At 39.5% G+C, this 12,370-nt stretch overlaps 1 protein-coding gene across 1 annotated transcript; it reads right to left on the bottom strand.

Annotated features, from left to right (window-relative positions):
- Positions 1 to 214: 214 nt before the first annotated feature.
- LOC144042791 (Y+L amino acid transporter 2) lies at positions 215 to 11,261 on the bottom strand. Its single transcript, XM_077555773.1, has 10 exons — positions 10,937 to 11,261; positions 8,849 to 9,372; positions 6,794 to 6,919; positions 6,574 to 6,718; positions 4,962 to 5,085; positions 4,706 to 4,809; positions 4,274 to 4,370; positions 4,022 to 4,171; positions 1,162 to 1,345; positions 215 to 1,092 (listed from the first exon to the last, which is right to left on the bottom strand). Exons 2-10 carry the CDS (start codon positions 9,357 to 9,359, stop codon positions 1,022 to 1,024), a joined length of 1,512 nt encoding a protein of 503 aa, XP_077411899.1. The 5' UTR covers positions 9,360 to 9,372; positions 10,937 to 11,261; the 3' UTR covers positions 215 to 1,021.
- Between the last annotated feature and the right edge of the window lie 1,109 nt (positions 11,262 to 12,370).

The raw sequence follows: 12,370 nt of genomic DNA, 5'->3' as shown, positions 1-12,370 counted from the left end.
ATCCATAGCAGAAAGATGTCAGCGAAACATGTAAGCCTTTTGTAAGGCGTGGCGTGACCAACAAAATATATTTAGCAAATACTAGACTTACGATTACATTTAAAAAATGAATAGAAGAAAGAAAATGGGGGTAACATTAGAATCAATCATTTTATTAATGTGATTAATTAAAGCAGCTCACTTACAAAATCCGGTTCATAGAAAAATCCTATTACACATCATTATACAAAGTTTCTACAAATGACATAAACGGTCCTACAATCCACAAGTCCATGCATTGTAGAAAACCCTTTCAGTTCAGTTTTCAACTCAACTTTATTTATAGGGCACTTTAAAAAACCACCATCCCTGCATACAAAGTGCTGTACATGGAGTAAAATCAGACATACAAGTCAGACAGTTAAAACAAATTCATAACAAGAACAATAAACACCATTAAATACTAAATCAATGCTGAGCCATCGAATAAAAATGTGTTCCAGTCAGACAAGGTTCACACTCTAGAATAAGGTTTTGTTCAAATTCTCATGGAAGATACTGAATGATCTCTATTGAGAACTACACTACTCCTAAAAAGTTAGGGCTATTGGGCTTATCGTGTACAATTTCAGAATCAACCTAAAATATACAAAACCTTTACAAGGATATTAATTAGTTTGTGTCTAAACTTTTGATATTCAACTGTTCAACAATTGGGAACCTATACAAAAAAAAGAAAAAAAAAGAAAAGAAAAAAAAGGGAACCTATATTTGCAGTTTTTGTGCTAAAGCCAAAGCCACGTCTAATACAAAATGATTGATTTACGGCCATCTTGTTTCATGAGTGGACAGCACCTACATTTTGTGAGTAGTGTATATTTCTTTTTACGAGTTCCAAGTGCCTGCGCCCTCAGCCGTCATTTGATACTGCAGGCCTTTTTTTAAAACTTGACCTGGCGTGTGACACGGTCACAGACACGTGCCGGCGCTGTTTTTCTGCTCGTGGCGAGACAACACGTCACCACGATGTTTGTCCACAAGCTCACTGTCTTTTACCGTCCGGTTGCGTCAAGCAGCAGTAGAGCAGCTTTTGGGTGCTTCTGGTAGCAAAAGCTGTTGAAAGAGGAAAGGAATATGAATTTCATCCAGAGGAAACAAGATATTTAAATAAGAGGCATTTACTGTTGAGTGTGCGCAGGAATTTGGGCCTCCTATCCTCGGGCAGGTGGATGGCCACGTAATAAACGGGCACCCCGGAGAGGGCGATGGCAATGCCGATGAGAGAGTTGATGGTGTCTCCGTATAGGGGGACGATGACTAAGAACAGGCTGCACAGGCAGTAGACGAACGGGAAGAACAAGGTCAGCTGTGGAGAGAAGAATAAACGCAGATGTGTTCAGAAGTCTGACCTTCATGGCATAATGCATTTGAATTTCCTTTCGTCAGCTACTGTCTTGACTCTTGAATGATTGCTTTTCAAGAAAAGACCTTTAGAGATAAGTGACACGCTCTGCCTTGGTAGATGATCTGTTTTCAGGCCTAGTCGTAACAATAATCTCTTTCTGGGAAAGGAAGCAGATGATGTTTCAGTGGAGCCGTCCAATTTGCCTTACCAGCCAGTCGTCTACAAATGTTGTGATGATGCTTGTAAGTCAACCCCAAAAAATCTTGAAAATATTATTCCGTGTGGTCCCACTAGTCTAAACATGGCATTCTGATTAATATTGTGTTTGTGGAATATGAGTTAGCCAGCAAGAGCTCAGATGACGCTCAATCACGGCTCAGCTTTAGAAAACAGGTGAGCCGTGATTGGTCATTACCTAAGCCATTGAGCAATTGTGATGTCATTTTAAGTCGACAGCAAGTGGCAAAATGGCCGCCCCGATGGTGGATTTTGCTGCATAATCCATATTTCACAAACACAGAATTAATCAGAATGCCATGTTTACTGTAGACTAGTGAGGGCGCAAAGAACATTATTGAAAGAATTTATGGGTTGATTATTAACTTTTGTCAAAAAATGTTATGCTACATAATACGTAATTATTAGGGGTGTCACAAAAAATCGATTCGGCAATATATCACGATCTTGCAGTGCACGATTCTCGAATCGATTCTATATGCGGTCGAATCGATTTTTAAACATCAATTTTGAATGCTAATATTCAAAAAAACGTCTTACTTAGGGTTAGGATTTACACATTGAGCATGGAAGAATGTTATATTAATGGAACATTAAGCCTCAATATTTGATTTCAGTGCTGTTCAAACATGAAACAGGCTGCAACCTGTTTGTTAAATGCAGTGGCTCAGTCATAAGCCTGAATTTTCAGATAAATAAATACATTTTCATACAAATCTTACAGTGTACATGTACAAGTTTACTGATTAGTATTTTCTAAATTTGAATAAAAAATAAATACATTTAAATCACAATAATCAATGTTTAGTTTCTCATCGGGATTAATCAGTATTGAATTGAATCGTGACACAAATCGAAAGGTACTAGGCAATTCACACCCCTAGTAAGTATAATCTAATCTAAGGCCATACTAGTAGTGGTACATGGGCTCCCTCTAGAGGTACACGAAAGAATCACTGTCTATGTAAAGTTCAGTTGTATTTAACTTCTTAGTACAATAGCATTTAATCTTTAGCAACTGTTTGTTTTTATACTTTTCAGATACACTTTTTACCTAATTTATATATGCAATACATTTTAATTTATTCATCATTATCTTATGTACAGATTTTCATTTCTCTATATTTAAGAGTATAGTTAATGTTCAAACCGAGCATAATGTTGAATTGGCTTACAGCAGGGGTGTCAAACATACGGCCCACGGGCCAAAAATTGCCTGCCATGGAGTCTAATCTGGCCCGAGATGACAGAACACAAACTTCTGTATTTCACTAAAATTAACTGTTGTTGCTAATTTTGTCCACTAGAGGGCTCACTGACAACCACTTGCTCAGAGCCCTATTGAACGGAATGTGTCAAAATAAGTCAGTTAGCATGATAAACAAGTTTTACCTTTGCATTGCGAGGTATATTGTGCCCCGGTGTGAGCACAGCATCTCGTCCCAGAGACTCAGCCAGCGACAAGCTTTTAAATCAGCCCCGGTGTAAGGAGGAGAGACGGCATTGACTACATAATAATTTAGGTCGTGCGCTGTGAATTCCGGCAAAGTCGGCAATTTGATTAACTTGGTAAAAACAGCAGGCAACAGAAGGTAAAGGGCTGTTTTCAAACTAGCGATGCTTAAGTAAATATCGCGCTCTACAGTATGAGTCCCGACTAAATGTGCAACTTCGACTGACAGGCGAACTTCGGTTGAAGTCGTAGATTCCATGGCTTGATGGACAATAATAACTTTTCATTTGTAAAATAACAGTCGCTAAGTCACTAAGTGGCTCCGGGTCACGTCCACTTCCATTCAACAATCATTTCCTTCTGCCGTCCGTCATAGGGCAGTCACGTGATCACGTAACATCGGTGCAAATGGTCAATATACGGCTCTGCACTGACCGGTAAATGACATTCTGAAATGTGGCTGTTATTCATAATTTGATGGAGAAAAAAAAAAGTGCACTAATTTTTTGTTAATTTTTTGAAATTATTCTGCAATAACACAATACTGTAATGAATATTTTCAGGATGAATTTGTAATTATTTGCCAAAAAACAGAACATGTTTTGACCTTTTTTTAATTTATAGTTTATCAGGCCACATACTTCCTGGTCCAGCCTACTAGACCCCACTTACACAATTTAAGACGTCAATCTCGTTTTTGATTAACCCAGCCTGCTGCATTTTAATGTCGATCACGATGTTGATACTTGGACAGCTATGTATTGTTTCAGGGGCTACTTGGTGCGAAAAGTTCGTGAACCACTGATCTAAGGGATTTGTCAGGTTTAAGTGAACTCTCTTGGCACGTTCCACAACCATCAACCATGCAGACGTTTCAGAATACGACATTAGGTGCAAGCATCTCATTTCAGATTTTTTTTTAAAAAAAGCATAAGCAAACACAACACCTTGACAGGTCTGGGTCTGTCTGGCTGGGTGAAGCGCAGATAGATGAGGCCGGCCACAGACAAGCCCACGTAGAGCCAATAGCTGAAACTGAAATAGTTGATCAGCTGGAACACATCCTCCACGCAGAGAAAAATGAGGCCCATCATGCCCTGCAATGATACAAAAAACAAAACATTCATTTATAGTGTGTGGTTTTTTTTTTACGTATTGAATTAGATACTGCATTCAAGTTCAAGATGAGATGTCCTTACATTGAACAAGAGTGCAGGGATGGGCGTGTAGCGCTCCAAATGGATCAGACTGAGGGTGTCAGGGAGGTGACCCTCGCGAGCACCAACAAAGAACAACCTGCACCGAAAGCATATGTTATTATACATAAAGGTAACTTGCAAAACTGTTAGAGCTAGGTTTTGGACATTTTTATTTTTATTTTTTAACAAGCCAGCCGGTCTCATCTTGTCATCTTAAGCCTTGCAAGCACTGGCAGTGATGATGCTGGTATATTCATGGCTGCCATTTCAAGTAACTAGTAATCTAACATGTTACTTTAATATCCGTAGTTTGCTGAAAGTTACGATTGAAAGACGGAATGTGCTACTATGTACTGATTCAACTCCTTCACTACTTAGATAATAAAGTAATTGCGCTTAATTACTTCCCATCACTGCTGTTTTGAAGATTACCTGGAAGCGGCAATAATAGATGCATTGAGGCCTCCATAGCACGACATGGCAACTGACACGGGGATGATCCATTTGAATGGTCCCAGAGCTTCATTCCCAAAAGTCTGTGGAATCAGATTTTGCACACTCAATTTCCAAATAATCACAATTTGTTGACCTCAGATTTGATCTCAAATGGGGAAAAAACACGTTAAGTCAAAGCATTCCAGGAAGAGTAGGACTACATTTAGCAGACGAGCGGCTGTTGATGCCTCACCACAGCGACGGCGTCACTGGCCAGCAGAGAGGGCATGTCCAAAACCACGTAGTAGGCCACATTGGTCAGCAGATAAATGACTGTCACGATGGGCATGGAGATGGCAATGGCCAGGGGTAGATTCCTGTGACAAGAACAACGCATTGTTATCAAAGAAAGCCTGGCTGGAAGCAGAAGAATAGATAGATAGGCTTAAAAAGAGGTAGGTGCCACAAAAAAAACTGATATATAATAGGGGTGTGCCCCCCCCCCCAAAAAAAAAACGATTCTCATAAGAATCGCGATTCTCATTTGGTACGATTCAGAATCGATTTTATTGAAATCATTTTATACTGTCTTCCCTTTGTTTGTGTGCCTTTATTGGGAGAGCTGTTCATGTTGTACCCAATTTGGCCACTTAAGGGCAGTGTGGTGTCACGCAGTCTAATACACTGTTAAGTTGTAGTCACATTAGAGAGTAGAAGGAAAAAGTCACGATCAAGATATTCCAATAAAATTTGTTTTTTTGCAGCGTGGAGCCGTTCTTTTGAGTGATAAAAGTGCCGCGAGTAGCGCGCTAATTAGCATTAGCGAGTCAGACTGGAGTAGATAATTACAATTCCTTGCACATCAATAGATTGAAGCAAAAATCATTGTCAATCAAATCATTTTGAATCAAAAATCGCTCCTAAGCAAAAAATCGAATCGAATTGCAGAGCCAAAAATCGGAATTGAATCAAATCATGAGACATTCAAAGATTCCCACCCCTAATATATAATGTACATGTCTAAGAGTGATTTTTTTCTTTTTTGGACTCCATGGACATAAATGGGCCCCGGATTAACTCATTTGCTCCCCAAAACGTATACATATATTTCAAATGTTTTAAGTGTCCCAATGACGTATTAATATGTTTTTTATGCTAGAGCAGGGGTGGGCACACTCGTTCCTCCAGGGCCGGATCTATGATCAGCTCATCAGCAAGCTCTGCATAAGCCTGATAACGATCCTGTTGATTGGAATCAGCTGTGTTGGAGCAGGGAAACATCCAAAACCTGCAGGACTGTGGCCCTCGAGGACCTAGTTTGCCCACTACTGTGCGAGAGCATACAGAAGGCTTTGATGCAGCCTCTCAACTGCAGAGAACGGTTGAGGAAATGGAAGTTATTACAAAAACGGCCAGCAGGTGGCAACAGAGCAAAATAAATCAACCAGGTCCATGTTGAAAAAAGCTCATTTATCCACATTTCTATACAAATTTGTGAATAATGATGAAACTTAGCAGCAAAGGAAACAGATAGAAATATATTTTTTCCTGATGAAAGAAGAGACTCTAATCTTTCTTTTGGTAAGTTCCATGTTTTTATAGCAATAGAACACAATATTCTGTGGGCCAGTAAAACAGCCGGGAGCGAAGGGGGTTGCTTCAGTGGAAATGGTGGGAGTGAATGAGTTAAAAGAAATGGTCACAAGTACAGAATTTAGCTGACAACAATAGGCTAGGTAGGTAGCTAGCTAGCTAGACGATTAAAAATGTAGCTTTGACTCTAGACGTCACAATGACACAGACCACCTCGAAAGCATTAATTGAATATAAATGATTTTACTTTCTATGTCCATTCTTCATATTACCTCTCTGGATTCTGAATCTCTTCCGTGACAAAGTTGAGCGTGTCCCACCCGGAGTATGAGAACAAAGCTGAGTAAAGGGCCAAAGCGATGGCTCCAGGGTCCGTGGAGGAACCTTCAAAAGGGCTTTCAAAGCTTTTCGTCTCCCCTAGACAGAGAAATTGAGTAATTGTAAGCCACTTTATGTTCACGTAATGACCTTTGTTGATTCATTGCCACTTACCGGTGGACAATTTCAGGATCCCTACCATTATGATGAGGAGGAGGGCCGAGAGTTTAGCGTATGTGAAGATGTCCTGGACCAAAGTCCCCCACTTCACGCAGGCACAATTGATGAAGATGAGCAAGCCTGCAGAAGGACAGACGACAGAGGCAATGATTTAGCTGGATTCCAAGCGAGGTCCAGCAAGGCTGACTTTGGTACATTGTTAGCGTGATATTATTCATTTAGAGATGATTCATATTTTTACCACCACCTGAGTGTGAATGTGTGAGAACGTGAATAATGTATCCATTGTATCGCGTCTTTGTGTGTCCAGAAAAGCGCTATGAAAATGAATGAATTCAATTTTCACTCTTTTATCTTGTTATGATCCAATTTAAATCAATTGTATTCACTCCTCAATGCTTTCTTTTGTTTTTGTTTGTACTGTGTTGGTGGCACTACATACTGCACATTATTATTGATGCGAGTGTGTATAGATTGCTGCTGTGACATTTTAATAAAGTATCTATTTTGACCTTGCTCTGCAAGATGAATTCTCACGGTATTTGTGAGTTCACAAATTCCCGAGAATACATCTTGTACCTTGTACTGTGATTGGCGGCGGGATATGCAGCTGTGACGAAACCAGCAAGCGCCGACGCCGTAGGAAATAAACTCATTTAACATGGACGAATGGACGCTGCAATTCTGTTCACGCAAAATTACTCACTTGTTAAATGTTGAACAACAGCTCTGTGCACTTTTAGCTAGCAAAGATGTTCGAGCCCCCCCCAAGACGAGAACGAAGACATTTTCATCCGTGGTCGTGATTGATCAAAACAAACGTGCATAAGATGCCGCATCATCCAATCAGCTTTAAGTATTGAACAGATGTCCCGCCTTTCCCGAGCAAATCACCGTGGAGCAATAACAGATTGATATTGTGGAGAACTCCCTTGAGTGAATCACAATTATCAATCTGGCTATTGCTAGGTTATATTTATCTAGCTATCTAGCTAGAAAAAGGCCATCTAGCTAGCTAGCTAGCTAGCTACGCGAAGCTCACTTAGCCAACTTTTGTTATACTTTCTACATCTAACTTGGTCAAAATAAGCTTGTGACTTAATTCAACCTCTGCAGATGACAACATGATGTAAAAAACACACACACATACACACACACACACACTTTTTTTTAACACAAGTAGCCTATTTGTACTTCTAAGTTCTACTTAAGTACAGTGTAATTTTTTTGTCCCACCGCTGACTTAAAAAAATAAAAACACCTCCATGATACTAGGCTAAGTAATGAATGAACATACTGCTAAAATGAATACTTTCCTGAGAGTGAGAAAACAAAACGTAAACCTATGATCCTTCTGAAAGCTAACTTTTCAATATAATTAATGTATTTCATTCCAAGATTGTGAAGGTGTACCAGGAGTTATTAGTGGTGAGTTATTTTTTTATTTTTTTTTATCACAGAAAAAAATGTTTTACCGGTATGTTTTTGTTTGTTTGTTGGTTGGTTTGTTTTTTGGTTCTTTTACTGAATAAAGTTTTGAACTAACATCAGTTTTTATCTTTAGCAGTGTTACGAATTCCCAAGTAAGAAAAGTAGCTATTGGCTGTCCTTAAAGTTGCTAGAAGTCACTAAATGACATAGCCTAATTTGCATAATTGGCCATTTGTAATAGGAATAGTAATGGACGCTGTAGGAGAGAGGAATAACGTCATGAGAGAGACAAAAAGTGAGTAAAAAACACTCTTAATAAAGAACACCTGAAAAAAGTCACTAGAATTGTTGGTAGTTGCTTTTTGGGTGAAAAAAAAAAGGCAACACGAGGAGGCAGGCCGCCGTGGGGGACAGAGGAAAGGGGGGTGGGGGGATGATGATGATGTGTTTCAATGGTAATTCTGCATTATCACAGCTAAAATAGTGAAAGAAAAAAAGGAAGCGAGGTGGACACATATGGCCAGCATACAGCTCAGAGAGTTATTCTTGTTAACTTGTGATGTGATGAGCAGTGTGTTGAGTGACGAGAAAAAAAACCAGAATAATTTAAACTCTTACATAGGCAGGCTGCTGCAATGAGGCGTACGGCATTGTGTGGAGGACTACAGGTGGGATAGGAAGCCTCCAGCAGGTAGTTAGCGAAGGTCAACGAGATCACAGCCTGGCTGGCCGGCTCGATCAGAAAGATGGACGTCCACAGGCGGATGAAGGCCAGAAAGCCCCCGAAGGACTCCAGGATGTAAGCGTAACTGGCTCCAGACTTGGTGATGGTGGTGCCCAACTCGGCATAGCACAAGGCCCCGAACACCGAGAACATGCCCCCCATAGCCCAGATGAGCAAGGAGAGTCCAAAAGAGGAGCTGTGCATAAGGACTCCCTTCGGGGAGACGAAGATCCCAGAGCCGATCATGTTGCCCACGATGAGACAGATTCCGTTAATGAGGGAGATTTCTCTCTTCATCTGCATTTTCTCGTCTTTTGGAGCCTTTAAATTCTTGTCAGTTGGAACTCGGCTTCTAGGGCAGATTGTCTGGGATATGGCGGCCATCTTCTCTCTTATTTCCACCATTATTCTGGCAGTCCTGTGAAAGATATCACACAGCAGAATTTGATGGAGTTGTCATCTTCCAGCCACAGTATTAAATACACCTACAAGAGGGGTTCTCAAACATTTTGCGTCCAGGGAAGGACCCGCACAAAATCTTAACGCCACTTAAAAATATCTACTGTACTGTGTGTGCCCCAAAATGCTATAGCAATTAAAAAGTTGACCATTTTTCACTAAATAAATTGATACATTCATTTTTTTTTTAGAGAAAAAGTAGAAGTCCTAAACTTTAAACTTCATTTGCTCCAAAAAACTTATATATTTTTATGTTTCATTACGTGGCTAGAGCGTACAGAAGGCTTTGATGCAGCCTCTCAACGGCACAGTTGAAGAAATTGTAGTTATTACAAAAACGGCCAGCAGGTGGCAGCAGAGCAAAAGAGATCAACCAGGGCCAAGTTGAAACAAAGCTTGTTTTCCTCACAATTTGAAACAGATTTGTGAATAATTAAGAAAATGATCTATATTCTATTCTAATTGTTAAAAAACAGAAAGAGATAGAAATATAAAAAAAAAATTCCTGATGAAAGAAGAGACTCTCATCTTTATTTTGGTAGGTTCCATGTTTTTATAGCAATAGAACACAATATTCTGTGGGCCTTGTAAAATCAGTCAAAATTCAGTAATACAGCCGGGAGCGAAGGGGGTTGCTTCAGGGAAAATGACTGTGAGTGAATGTGTAAAAAAAAAAAGAAGAAGGAAGATTTACTTGGTTGGGATGAAAAATTATATTCTTAAGAAAATAAAATCATTTTTAAGATAAAGTTTCAATTAATATTGAATTCAAAGTTTAACAAGGGAAGATAGTCATGTTCCAGTAAATTTATATTTTTAGAAAAAAAACGATGTCACAAATAGTGATACTATTTTTTTCCCAAGATGAAGTCATCAATGAGGTCAAAGTTCAATGAGGGGAAAAAATTCATACACAATTACAACAACACATTCCTTTTTCAATGTTAAATAATTTTATGCGGGGGGGGGGGGGGGGGTAGATTATTTCACGAACAAAACGATGTATTTTTCTAAATGAAAAGTCAAAATCTGTTGAGATATCAAGGGAACTAAGTCATATTTGATCATTGACTTAAAAAAATACAACTTTATTCTTGTAATGTTACATAGCCTACATACATCACTAAATGAAGCTCCTCAACTTACTTGGGAATAGTTACTCGGCAGACGAAGATAGCACCCCAAAAGTGATTTCTTTTTTTTCCTTTTTCTTTTTTTTTTAGCATACTGTATATGGAAACTAGGTCACAACTATACTGGGGACAACAATAACAAGCTACAAATATGAAATTCAGACTTTTCTCACAGTAACCTTGAACTCCATCATGGAGTTTGGTAGGTAGCATGCTACTCAACAAACTCTATGTCCATGAACAGGGTCATACAATAAAAAGGTCATGCAAGATATCAAATTCCTACTCAGGCTCAACAACAGGCACTTTAATGTCTGTGATACAGTCCAATTAGTGTTGACATGAAAGAAACCAGATGAAACGTCTTAGAAGACAACAGGAGCGACTTACCGTATCGTTCAGACCAACTTATCTGTTTCGTCCCTCGGGGTGACTAATCTTGCCGTCATGGGCCACTGGTGCTCCCCGGAACGTGGCCGTGAGACATTCGTGGGCTCACATGAGCGGCAGTACACAAGACAGCCGATGAGGCAACGCTACGCTTTAGCTCAACTACATCTCATATGTTTTTCCCAGCTCCATGCAAACTACATTCTCTCCTTCCCCTCGGAGCTATTTTCAGTCAGGGGGGAGAGATCGCCCCCCCCTTACAGAATCAAGAACAGGACACTTCTGGGTCAAAACTTAGCAAAGTCAACATGTACAAGACTGAGCACTGAAAGAACATGTAGACAGTATGTAAGCGAATATCTCAACTGGTATACGCATATAGAAAGTTGCCATAGATAATCTTCTGATTGTGATTGGCTCCTTAATACATGCACCTAAATTTAGACGTGAAGTGAGCGATGGCAAGAATATGGAAATGAGGGCAGCCAGAAGTCAAAAGATTAAGGGGAAGTCAACCGAAAATGTTCTTGACAATATGTAGACACTGTATTCTGATTAATATTGCATTTGTGGAATATGAATTAAGCAACAAAATCCATCTCCGGGGGCGGCCATTTTGCCTCTTGCTGTTGACTGAGAATTGACATCACACTTGTACAAAGGCAAAGGTAACAACCAATCATGGCTCACCTGTTTTCTGAGTTTGGTCATGTGATGTTTGCAAGCTGAGCCGTGGTCTTATTGGAGCCCTGAGCAAGCGTGCGGCGTTGCCAACTTTCTCGCCAAATCTGGCGAATTTCCAAACACTCTTGGCAACTTTTTTTCGTCAAAAGCAACTAGCGACATTTTCTGGTGTTCTAGGGGGTGCTTTTCTTTTTTTCTTTTTTTTTTTACTTACTTGTTGCCTCTACCACGACATTATTCCTCTTTCCTATAGCGTGCATTACTATTACATGCAAATTTCCAAGTATGCAAATTAGGCAATGATGTCATTAATTTCTAGTGAGTTTTAGGACGGCCAATAGCTATTTTCCTTACTGGGTTGATTGCAACACTGCAAGTGTGATGTCATTTTCGGTCGAACAAAGTGGCAAAATGGCCGCCCTCGGATGTGAATTGAAAACAATTACATAACAGGTGGATTTTGGCACTTAATTCATATTCCACAAATACAATGTTAATCAGAATATCGTGTTTAGACTAGTGGGGAAGGTAAAGAACATTTTTGAGTTTCAAGCCTTCTTTTATACACTTGGCGATGTATTATTATTTTTTTACTCATTCAAATTTGGCAGGGTTGTTAACAACACTTTTATCTGTTATCTGTTATATTTATTATTATTTTCACTTACTTAATAAGTGATGCAGCATTTTAAAAATCCTATTAAACCACATGAATGGGGCTCATCAAGTGTAGATCAGAGTTCCCCAACC

This window comes from Vanacampus margaritifer, chromosome 2, assembly GCF_051991255.1.
Source record: "Vanacampus margaritifer isolate UIUO_Vmar chromosome 2, RoL_Vmar_1.0, whole genome shotgun sequence".
In the NCBI taxonomy this organism is placed as follows: Eukaryota; Metazoa; Chordata; class Actinopteri; order Syngnathiformes; family Syngnathidae; genus Vanacampus; species Vanacampus margaritifer.
Note: the sequence above shows the minus strand (reverse complement) of the source record. Positions and strands in the feature narration are given on the sequence as shown.

Excerpts from the sequence above, each read along its gene's own strand:
- LOC144042791 (XM_077555773.1), bottom strand. The coding sequence starts at position 9,359 with ATGGTGGAAATAAGAGAGAAGATGGCCGCCATATCCCAGACAATCTGC. Across the intron at positions 6,719-6,793 it reads GATCCTGAAATTGTCCACCG|GGGAGACGAAAAGCTTTGAA; the intron begins GTAAGTGGCAAT and ends TTCTCTGTCTAG. Across the intron at positions 1,346-4,021 it reads ACAGACCCAGACCTGTCAAG|CTGACCTTGTTCTTCCCGTT; the intron begins GTGTTGTGTTTG and ends TTCTCTCCACAG.